Source organism: Geospiza fortis, unplaced genomic scaffold, assembly GCF_000277835.1.
Source record: "Geospiza fortis unplaced genomic scaffold, GeoFor_1.0 scaffold49, whole genome shotgun sequence".
Classification (NCBI taxonomy): Eukaryota; Metazoa; Chordata; class Aves; order Passeriformes; family Thraupidae; genus Geospiza; species Geospiza fortis.
In genome coordinates this window covers 3412251-3424504 of record NW_005054378.1, presented here as the reverse complement: position 1 = coordinate 3424504, position 12254 = coordinate 3412251, and the positions used below count along the sequence as shown (strand labels likewise).

The following is a 12254-nucleotide window of genomic DNA, read 5'->3' as shown; positions in this document are numbered from 1 at the left end:
GAGTACTGTTAAAGAAATTCAACACGAAAATTCTACTTCTACATAGAAAAGGTCTCATAGATCAAGAAATGAACCCACATCAGACAAAAGGTCAAATTCTCATTACTATGTTTTCTGAGACCAGTAACTTTTGTTTTCAAGTAGTTAACATCTCAAACATCTGCTTGATCCTAAGCATTCTTTTATTTATTTTTTCAATATTTGCCAGACCCTTTGCATATAGATGTCCTAAACCAATCAAATATTTAGGGTGTTGGCTTTGCAATACTCTACCAAATATAAAGCTACAGACATCCACTAAGACAAGGACAGGGAGGTATACAGTTATCTGCAGTCCCAAACTAAGGACCTGCTGACTTTAGTCAGTAAGTCAAAATTCCTAAGTTTAAGATGCCTTAAGGATACTACCTTTCTTTCAGTGGAAGATGGGACTCCACATTACAAAATTATCTTCTCAAGAGCATGAATACTCCCGAATCATTGTCATGTCACAGTTAGCTGTAATAAATTACGGCATTTATTCCTACCAAAGTATTTCCTTGAAGTCCAAACTCAGTGAATATGGACCTGATCCTATCCAGGTTCACTTCTGTTCTTCTCTCTTCACCATCTAATCCCAGCTTTTAGAACACTATCCAGACACTGCACTACAATCTTTCCAAAGGAGCAGCACTTCCCAAGGGCCATCACAGCTTTCCACTTATTGCACAGTGTTTCCATTCAGACCTGGACTGCAGCATCAGTCACTAAACTGAGAACAGACTGGGGAAAATTTACTACTCCAGCCAACTGGACAACCCCACCCACACAGAGAAAGAAATCTCACCCTAAACTACAGCTTCTGTCCCTACTCCAACTTACTTCCTACTCCTCTGCCCTTACCTATGCCCAGTAACTCAAACTGAACACCTTCTCATAGGATTAACGCAGGGGAAACCCTTACTTGGAAGGAACAAAATAATGCAGAGCAGTTTTCACTCTGAAAAAAAAAAAAATCTGAAATGGTCTGACTGACACTTTGCTGACACAAATTGCCCAGAGAGGGTGCAGAGTCTCCCCCAGTGGAGATACTCCAGAACACTCAGAACATAACCCTGTGCTATGTGCTCCGGGATGCTCTCTGACACTCCATGAGCAGGGAGGTGGGACTCATGAATCATTTTGTGATACTATGGAACCTGCTGAAGATGTGTAAGCAGGAAATGCTTGATGGAAAGGAAATGCTGACATGAAGCAGGATTTAAACATCTTTAAACAGGCTCAACATGTATAACGAAAGCATAAGAGGCTGCTACAGCATAAGTCGCGCTGACAGCCACAATTTGCCCTGCAACACATTCACGGCGCAGCAGCTGCTCCTTCACTACAGCACTGCTGACAAAGACACTTGACTGATTACACTATTACTAAGAAAGCAGAAAGCATCTCCTTATTCCTACTCCCTAAGAAAATCCCCAAACTAACTAAAGAACATACAATAAGGATCATATGCCAAACTGCTTACAACCAGAAACAATGGACAAAACTATTCCTTCACTAGTAACTTTAAAATTCCTTGTATTTTTTTTTCATTATGCAATATCCATTCCACCAGGAATCCTGATACACCAAGATACAGTACCTGAAATATGTAGAGAATTGGTTATTCCTCAGTGAAATAAAGAACTAAAATAAAGCATAATCTGATGGAGATGACAGAGTTTGCACTTTGTCTTAGCTATCAGAGGTTATGATTTCACACTACTTGGCCAGAAAATCTGTCTGTGAATGGGTTTCTGTCAATATGCAGAACTGCTAGAACTAAAGTGTTCCACAACCAATTATTCATTTTCAACAAGTAATCTTAATTATTTTTAGTTCTAGCTGCTTAAAATAATAGTTGCAGTAATTTTAATATTATCATACAGTATTGATGTTGAAAGCCTTAAGGGTATTTATCTAGAACCATGTAAAAATATTTTCCAATAAAGTGAGCAAATATTGGCGATACTATAATTACAACTACAATTCCAGACATTAAAAATAAAACCATCTTGATTTACAGTTTAGTTGTATAACCAAATTACCATTATGCTACACATTTAACGATGATCTTTGTAGCAAATCATTACATAAATTAATTCAATGAATAATCCTTCATTGACACAACAGATTTTCCACTGAAACAGCTAGGCTTAAACAAAACCAACCAAACTCAAGTAGATGACAAATAGATACAGCATTACAAAACAGCTTTAAGCAAAGGTCAGAAGTTGGACTGTTCTCTAAAGCCACAAATATTGCTTGTTGACAACATGTCACTATTTTTTCAAGTTGCTGAATGGCTTTTTAACCCTAATAATTTCAGTTCCTAGACCAACTAATCCTCCTCCTTTTATCAACTGAAGAACTACATGCATCATTTTATTTTGTAACACTGGCTGCTTTCCATATTCCAGGTACTTTTCACATCAGCTTACCATATTAACAATTTCTTACACATACTTGAAAGTTTCCATTAGGTAATCTTTGATATTAAAATGAAAATCTTTCCTCTTCATTGAAGATGTGCTAAATCCCTGGACAGACCACGAGTGCTTACCTGTCCTCTGTTCAAACAGAACAAAAATGAGCTATTTGGCTCAGAAAGTTAATGGGTAAGTAATATAGTCACTGCAAAAGAATGAAGCTGATTCTAAATGTAAAAGAAAGATCTGTTGGTTCCTAGACACCAGAGTCTGAAGAGTTTTTAGCTGCCACAATGCTGGGTATTTAAAGAAATTTCTAACATGCCTGATTGTCACTACAAGTTGCCAATTTTTGTCCCACAGGAGTTGAACTGAACTAAGCATATGTGTGTGTCATCTTCAAGCCAAAGAATTTGATCATCACTAATTTAAACTGGAGGAGAATCAAGCAGCAAATGAGTAATGACTTAAATGAAAATGACAGTTCCTTGATCATCAATAATCAGAGGAAAAGAAGCTTAAGGGCAAAAACATACCCAAAAAGAAATATAATTTAATATCCCACTTGAGTTATGAAATGAAGTCTTTAAGTTATTAAACAAGCAAAACTGAGGTCTTTAATTTGAACAATTATATTCACTCTCCACATTACACCAACACTGTGATGTTTTCATTCCTTTGTTTCATACAAATTCTTGTGTTCTCATTTAAACAAGCTTTGAATTTTCAACATAAACATTTCACCAATTCATTTACGGGTGTCCTCTCCTGCTTTAGGGCGGCTCTCAAGGGTTGTGCCATAAGCCCGGGCTGTTACCTGCGGAGGTGGAGAAAGGCTGTGTAGCACTGCTTGCGGAACTCCTGGTACTGCTCACTCTGGGTGCCTCCCATGCCTTCCACCATCTCCTTGTTCAGCTTCATCGGAGGAGGAAGGGGCTTGGGGTCCCGGCCCAAAATATAACCAAAGTCAATGTGAAACAGTTTACCTGTAGAAGAAGGAAAGGCAAACACTGTGCATAATAAAAGTTCTTGGTGCAAATATTAGAAAAATATAATTATTAAGAAGATAGCAAGCAGCTCCTAGAAAGTTTTCTGTAAGGTTTGTAACAGTAGATTTTTTATCTTCAGCTGTTAACTGAAAGTTACTGTTTTAAAGAAGCAAAGCTGATTTAAAATTCAATCTTTTTTGATTTTTAAACAAGTGGAGTATATTCACAAATACTATACCAATACTGAAACTGATCAGTAGATATTAAATGCACAGTTTATATAATAGATACTACTAATTCTTAACACCTTTATAATTTGTTAGCAAATTTAAACATTAATACTTAAAGCAGGGCCATGTGTGTTTTGCATTGTCATGAAATATGGTAAATTTAACATACAACTAATATAACAAAGAAAAAGTAAGACTCATAATCCTACAAACAACCTTTCAAAGTCACTGAACACCAAAGATGAGTTCAACGCTCTTTCAAAAGTCTTTTGAGTTCGGTACGGTCAAAAATTATCAATGATTTTGAAATACACTGAAGAAATATCACTGCAACTTCAAATTTGAAACTGGATTTCAAATCCACCAAAAAGTCTGTCATACCTTTTTTCAGTACTAAAATGAATTGCTTCACTTGGTCACTACGCTTTCATTCTCAGTTCAACTGACTGCATTTAGAACACTTCTGTAGCATTAACAAAAACTTGTATATGTCTTCTCTCTTCAAATGCACAAGGCAACTGCTCCTCCTATCAACAGTCTGCCACGCTGCTCACCCTAATGCTCACTCATTAACTGGGGAGAATGCAGTGCTCCCTTCCAATATCACTGAACTACACATGAGATGTTATTGGTGGCAGAATGAACAACTGAATTTCCCTTGGTAAACTTCACTTTACCAGCAATTTCAAAAAACCTAAAATATTTAGATTAACTGAAGAGTAAATATATTATAAATACACAAAAAATGTGCTAGTAGAAATAAAACAATTCATAATTCTTAGGTATCCATTTTTTTAGGAATAATCTTGACTCAGTTAAATACTGTCCATGTTAAGCAGAAAAATGTCTCTTAATGTGTTCTGCAAATGTATTTTCAGTTTGGAATGTGTAATTTAAGCAATGACTTGAGCCATACCACAGCTATATTACAAAAAGATGGTGAGACTGCAGATATGCATGCAGATACAAGACAGAAGATCTTTTAAACAAGAAGGTAGAAAATTATTAGTATGATTTTTATCTAGACAAACACAGCACAGAAGATAGAGTCTTGCTTCAGAATTACAGAACTAAGCAGCATTAAAGACAGGGCTGTATTTGCCTTTGGGTATTTTAATTTGCAGCTTGTGTGTTCATTTTAAGATTTCATAAGATTAGGTTCTTAGTGCTCTTGGAAAAAAAAAATGGAGCAGTCATATTTTTCAGTTAATCACCTGTCTTCGACTGTTTCATTGAGTAATAATGCAGTATCAATAGAAAAGGCTTTTAGAGATCTGTCATAAGCATTCTTCTCCAATCCAAGAAACTAATCCCATGACAGTTAAATTTCAAAGAGAGATCACACGTATCCTCAACAAGAGGCAAAGTATTTGCTGACTGATAAATGCCACAACCATTACATTTTGCATAACTAATTGTGCTATTAAAAAAAACATTCCTTCAATATGTTCTTACTGATCTGATAAAGGAGATTCTTTTAGGGCTCATTTTGTATACCAAATTTTTGAACCAACCACATACAGAACCCTTTCATCATTAAGCTAGAAAAAATGTTTAACTGAAAAGTTTTGCAGACTTGCTTTCTGTTCACTTATTTAAACCTGTCACCTCGAAGAGTCAAGAGACAACATTTTGAATAAAACAGTAGCCCTTGTAGCAGAATTTCTTTTTCAGTTTGCTCTGGAGATAAGGAATAAAAGATGATAATTAATAATTTACACTAGTAACAAAGACATCTAAAATATTCAAAAATATTTCAAAAATTGAGTGATAGACACTTAGAAAGTGAGATGAGGCCATCCTGCATTAGCATCATAGGTTTCCTAGCTGTACTTAAAATGTATGTACAAGCTCACATTTAAATAAATATATTTAAAACCTTTCAAAGCTTTTTGCTAAATACAGATTTGATTAATTTTAATTCAGCTCCTGCAAGATCAATTAAACCAGCACACCATGCTAGAGAACATGGACAAAAGGCTCTCCCTGGTGCTGGCACAAAGCTTCTACACCAGGAGCAGCCTGAGGAGCACTGAAGGTCTAGAGATTTCTACAGAGGAACCTGACTCGTGTTACCCTCCAGGACTTAACAACTGAGTAAGTGAAGAACAAGCCTGCTTTGGACAAATTAAATTTTTTATGTATTTAATACTGAAAATAGGTGATATTTATATTCTTATTTATGTTAATATATAATAAATATATCAAGTTAATAAACTCAATTATTTCAAATCCTTAAGACCAAGACAAAAAGGTTGCAAGTCTCTCACGTGATCATCCCAAGTGCCATTTGTATCAGGGTGTTAGACTGACTATTCCACTTTCATTATATTAATGAATGTGACAGTTTTCACTCAGCATTACTCCAACTGCAAGAATAAGGGGACCTCTGGAGGACAGCAGCTCAAACCCCCTGGTTGAGCAGAGACACCCAGAGCCAGGTGCCTTAGCGAGGGCCATGTCCAGACAGTTTTTAAGAATCCCCAGGGATGGTCTCTCTACAACTTGTATCAGTCACTTCTCTGTAACAATTCATACTCATATCATGGTATTTATACACAGTAATCACCTATCCTCCCAGTAATCCAGCCTTCATGTGAACTTTGTGCAACACTACTTTTTCTAAAGTATGTTATGCTTTGCTATGCATATTCTAAAGTATATTATTCTTTGTGCAACACTACTTTTTCCAAAGTATGTAACTGTTTGTAAAACATGTTTTTACAAACAATTACACCTCCTTCCTTTAATATACAGTCTGAGTGTCATAACACATACCCTTCCATCTCTTAGACCATCATGTTTTACCTGATCCAACTTCTTCCAATTTATTATGGCTTAATTTAAAGAGTTCCTAATCTTGCAAGATGCTTATAAATTACAGACCAAATTTGACCTCTGCTTTGGTTTATTACTCTTCCCAAAGAGTGCTAAATCATAAAGGTGAGGGTTTTTTTTTTGTTTGTTTTGGTCATGATTTAAACTATAACCAGGAGTTACTTAAGACAACATGTGAAACAGATCTCATCTTTAAAACTAGTGCACTAGAAATCACCCTGCCCTTCCTGTTTATTTTACAGTAGAAAAAGAAAGACACTTCACTAACTGGAAGGCATTTAAAGACTGGAAGAAGAGAAGCTTCTAGGAGTAAGGAGTATGCATATATAAAATTATTTAATTCAAAATCTAAGAGTTGATACTATTAGGTAGTTTTAAGCTTTTGTATTTTGAATTATTTTAGGAGTTTAACTACCTTTTTCCACTCAACACCTGGTTTTCTAACACATGGAATAGAGAGGAAAGGCCACTGGAGACTTCAAGGATATGGTACAAAACATGGAAGCCACCCCGACCACCAGTCAGGGCGTCAGGGATTTCAAAGTCCATCTGACTTTCTTTCAGCGATCTTTGATTAAGTGAAGCATGGACCTGTAGAAAATAAAAATTCACACCTGGTCCTTGCAATAGCCAGTAATACCTGACTGCAGCTGGAGAGAGTGATCTGTCCATTACTTTCACTGGTAATATTTAGATTTTAATACAGGAGAAAGTGCCTACAGAGCGGCACAGAAGATTGTTTCATTTTGCTAGGAAAAAACACTGAAAACCAGACAGAACTCTGAAAACCTTAAAATGCAGAGGACAGAGCAAATTAGATGCAATTACTGAAATAAAGTAAGTCTGATGGTAACATGATGGCAATTGTCTCTTAACAGTAAAAAAACCCAAATGATTTCAAACTACTCTGATTGTGTTGCTGGGGAAGAACAAAAAAACCACTAAACCAAAACACAATTTGTAAACCAAAACAAAAATTTCATTACTTCTTTGCAACCCTCAAGCACCACTATTATTTTAACTTGGCCCATATAAAAAAATATACAATTTAGTTATTATTTTAACTAAATTCCTATTTTAAATTTGAAGCAATAGGATGAAAAGTCCTTGATGAAAATGACTGGATGGATGGGGTGTTTTTCTGGCTTTCCCAGAAATTCTAATGTTACTGTCAAAATTTCTCTTTTGATAACAGAGCAGTGGCATGATGAAAAAATCGGAATGCCTAATTTACTTTCATAAGCAGCATCCTACAACTTTTCTAAGACTACACAACAATGAAAGTAATGTGAATTTTTAAGAACTTATTCAGGATACAGGTTTTTAAGCCAGTGTGCAGCAACAGATGGAGGTAAAGTTTAACACTGTCACCCATGTAACTGTTAAGAGCCCAGCTTATTTTAAGCATTATAACTCACCTCTGTCCCCCAAGCTGTCCATTCTCAAAATACATTCTATTCAGGCATATTATAAGAAAAAAAAAACAGGTCTAACATTTATAACTAGATGACAAATGCTGTTCAAGGTACCTAGAAGAAAAAGTGTTTTAACAGATCAAAAGCTAAAAGGTTATGTTCTTTTAACAATAAGCAACACAGAAAATGGAATTCCAGAGAGAAATTTAAAGGGCAAAAGTATGCATTAGTTTATATTTTTTTAAAAAATAAGGATGTCCTCTATCAAGACCAGTAACATTTAAAAACATATTTTAAAATTGTATTTTACATACTACAGGATTTTGCAACATTAATAAATGTATTTTACAATGTACTTGTTTAAGTACTGATAGAGAGTGAATGTTTGAATCTTGCAGGCTTTCAATTTCTACCATCTCAGACCTGCTCTGGGATAGATTTTTTTGACTAAAAAACACAGGAAGTACAAACACATGGTGTCATTTCACACATTAATCTGTTCAGGTCCTTGCTGTCTTTCCTGGCAACCCTTTCTAACCGACTGAAGAATAAATGTGGTGTCATTTGGTGACCACAGTTCTACCTCTAAGCATTAAATGAGAAGACAGCCCAGTGCTTTCATCTATTTACTTGTGATACCAAAAGCAAATGTAGTTTTCAAGCTCTGAGCACCGAGTCTTTGACCTGCTCTTATATGTTATATTAATATCATAATTTTATTGACATAGCAATTTTCCCTCCTGCTACAGAGCAATGTCAAGTGTACGGCTCAGGTCAAAGCCCCTGTACTTTGGGAACTCATACTGGGAACTTGCATTTTCATGCAGGTGACCAGAGGTTACTAAAAGATAAGCTGGTCATCACTAGGGTGAGAGTAAGTTGGTCAGAAACACACATAAGCAATGCTATCAAGAAAGCTATTTGAATGTCTAGGATATCCTACAATATCCACACATAGCCTGGACCTTTGTGAAACCTCTGCACGTCTATAAAGCAAGATGAAATTACTAAGATACCTCTAATGGGACAGGAGACTTCACTTGTCTATGAAAGCTGAAATATTTTCTAACTCTCCTTATGAATGTACTGGCTGCCTTGCAAACATCCATATCTGGATATTTTATTAGTACCTAGACCCTGACTCTACAATCAAATCAGTGAGTGTAAGAACTACAGAACAAAATGTTCTCAGGGGAAGGCTTGGTGTAATTACAATGTAATAGCCTAGTGCATTTTCCATGGAAGTTAACTGAACATGCTACACCTTGTAGGTCACAATTCAGCTTCACAACCACCCAGATCTTCCTTCCAAGGCAACAAAAGGAATGTTAGCTGTTAAATCAGATGCCAACTTCAATATATAAATCAGTCTGTAATCCTAAAAGGAGTCACTGATGTTGCCTAAACCTGGGCATACAGCTGAAAAAGTGTGGTTATCCACAAACCACAGTAATATCTGCTATGGCTTTAGAAACAAGATTTTAAAACACAGACCAATTGAAAATGCATTTTGTCTCCATGAGAAGTAAGAAGTTCAAAGTTTTCAGAGAAAATAAATATCTCTGTCATGGAATACTGAGTATTTAATGGCCTTTGGGTTACCAGTCAAGACACATTTATGAAACCAATGCAAGTATTTTTGTAATTTTTAACATTACTGACAGATAAGGATGTTTTAGCTGAAGGTTCCCCACATCTCCTTCCAAACACACTTCTAGAGTTGTCCTTGGAGTATAATGATACAGTACTAAAAAATGTGAAAATCCAGATGTCTTTTTCAAGACTACTACTACAAAAAAATCACTCTGTTTCTAGAACTATAGGCATAAAAGAGTCATGAAAGACAACCAAAATTATTTCATTAGGTAACTGACATCTCATGCAAAAAGACACATTTCTAATGTGTAGAAAACAATATGTTTTTATGAACTTCTGTATCTAGGGCTTAATATTTAAATTATACTATATCTATTATAAGCATGGACTTATATAATATCTATTATAAGCATGTATGTTACAAGATGACGCGCCAATTCTATTGGAAAGAGTCTAACAGATGTGGCTACATTCACCAAACTGAAAGGTTGAGCCAAAAAAAGGGTAATGATATGTAAGAAATATATAAACCCACAGCTGGTACCTAGTATTCCTTACTGGAAAACGTCAACTCATTACATGAATATCATCAAGAAAGGATGCACATAGAATTGTATGATTTCGAAGGAGGTACTTGGAGCATGCATTCTTCAGGAAAAGAATGAAATTAGCTTCTTCTAACTTAAGGCTAAGGGATTCTCAGTAGCAAAAACAAGCCTTGGTAGAAGGTCTTTGTTGTATTTGGAACATGTGAATCATAAGGATTTCTCTTGACAGCTCACAAAAGCCCTCAGTTTGTGGCAGACTGTGGGTTTTCAGACTTGGAATGTATGATGGATGTGCACTGCCCTCTGCTGTACTCCCCAAATTCTTCGAGTAAAGCCGCCGTGCTGTACTTAACACAGACAGGCAAGATGCACTTTATCCCAAATCACAACACTGAACTATTACTACTCTCAGCATGGAAGCAGATCCTGCTATGGAAAGATTTATACCCACCACAACAGATAAATGAGAGACCTCTCAAGAAAGATCTTTAAATGACTGTATATTTTCAAACAGATAAGGTAAAATAGACTTGCCTTAGTCGTTCCCCCATGAGCTTACAGCAAGACCTCTTAATCAAGACCAATTGTAAATTTTTTACTCTTTCAGACTATCATGGTTAAAAGCAGTATATGCTTCAGCCTTACCTGTAACTAATAAGCCTTCCACGTGGATGGGTCTCTTTTTCCAAATAACATTTTTATTTAAATGTTTCTCATTCAATAAACGTTTCACTTCATAATAAACACTTAACCACAACTCTTAATTCTCCATCACTATGTAATGAAGGTATTCAAGTAATCAGAACTCCTAGGGAAGCTGTAGTTCAAAAGTAAGCAAGCAAGTAAAAATAAGCCAAACAACAATTCAGAAAGATGTTCCCCTATAAGAAATGTTATTTGTCAAAACTTTGTGAAGCACATGCAGCTACACATGAACTCATTTTCAATGAAAACAACTGAAATTCCCTCTGTCCCACAGCAGTGATTGTAATAGCTGAAGTAGTTTTATTTTCAAATCCTTCATTTCCTCTAGTTAAGAAATCATCTTCTTATTCCACACTGGAGCAAATATTACCTCAAATGAGACAATACAACTTTTAATACATTTTAAAACATAATCTAGTCTGCAATACTCAGTGGGTTATATTCACAAGGAAAATGCAGAGAAAAAGTACCAACATATTACAAATTAAACAACTGTTGCTATAAAATTATACTGCTAAAAAGAATTACCTGTTTTTGTTAGCAACAGATTATCCAGATGTCTATCTCCAACTCCAAGGATGTAAGTAATCACACAATAACCAGCTGTAAAAAGGAAATTGTAAACATCAGTATGAGTACCTTTCCTGGAGAGAAACAAGTTCCACACAATTAACAACAGCATATTACATTATTTTAGCTCTAGTTCACTAACAATAAATATACCACAGAGACTGGGGGCAGGAGTGGTGCAGGTGAAGAATAATCAATGTCAGCATTATGAAGAATGTTTGAAGTACTAAAACTCTAGAACTTATTCAATACTGTTGGGATTTTAATTTCTTACGATTCTGTTACATGCCTAACCCTTAAAGACTGAATTATTTTAATACTGGGATAAAGGTACTTCAAAAGAAGCTGAAATATTGTGAACTAAGGGAATGTACATCTTTTGAATTGAAGCTATTTTAAGGCCACTGTAAACAAGTATTAGGCATCCATGTCAGTAGCATTCACAAGATCAGCAGTGATAAAAAGCAAGCAGTTTTAATTGTTGCTTTCACCCACTAAACAGGACAGTTTTAAGCAGTTCTAAAGGCTGCACCACCAGAAAGAGAAGGGCAAAGGAGAAGATACTGCGCAGTCACACCTGAATGCTCTTTTTTTTCTTTTCTTTTATTAGAATGGAGGTCTTTTAATTTTATGGAACATGGTCATCAGTTTATTAAACAAGAAATACATAACCATTTTTTCTTTTCATACAAAGGTAACCACAGCCCACAAAATGCCTAATGTTTTCAAAACCAATTAGAATTTTGATGCAGATGATTTACCATTACATAAATGCTTTAGGTGTCCCTGCACTATGAAGACCCCAACTCAAAATACAGAGAGGGCAGAGATAAGATTACTGCTGGAAAGAAAAGAGTATTTACCTCATACTCTCCTTTAAGACCCATCAAGAGCCATCTTGTATGTGACGTGCCAG

At 35.6% G+C, this 12254-nt stretch overlaps 1 protein-coding gene across 1 annotated transcript in view; it reads right to left on the bottom strand.

Annotated features, from left to right (window-relative positions):
• PIK3C3 (phosphatidylinositol 3-kinase catalytic subunit type 3) overlaps positions 1–12254 on the bottom strand; it is a 66545-nt gene that overhangs the window by 21560 nt on the left and 32731 nt on the right. The window contains exons 20-21 of the mRNA XM_014308635.2: positions 11297–11371; positions 3265–3433 (exon numbers count right to left, since the gene is read on the bottom strand). Of these exons, the coding sequence (XP_014164110.1) occupies positions 3265–3433; positions 11297–11371 (244 nt within the window). The remainder of the gene's footprint in view (positions 1–3264; positions 3434–11296; positions 11372–12254) is intronic.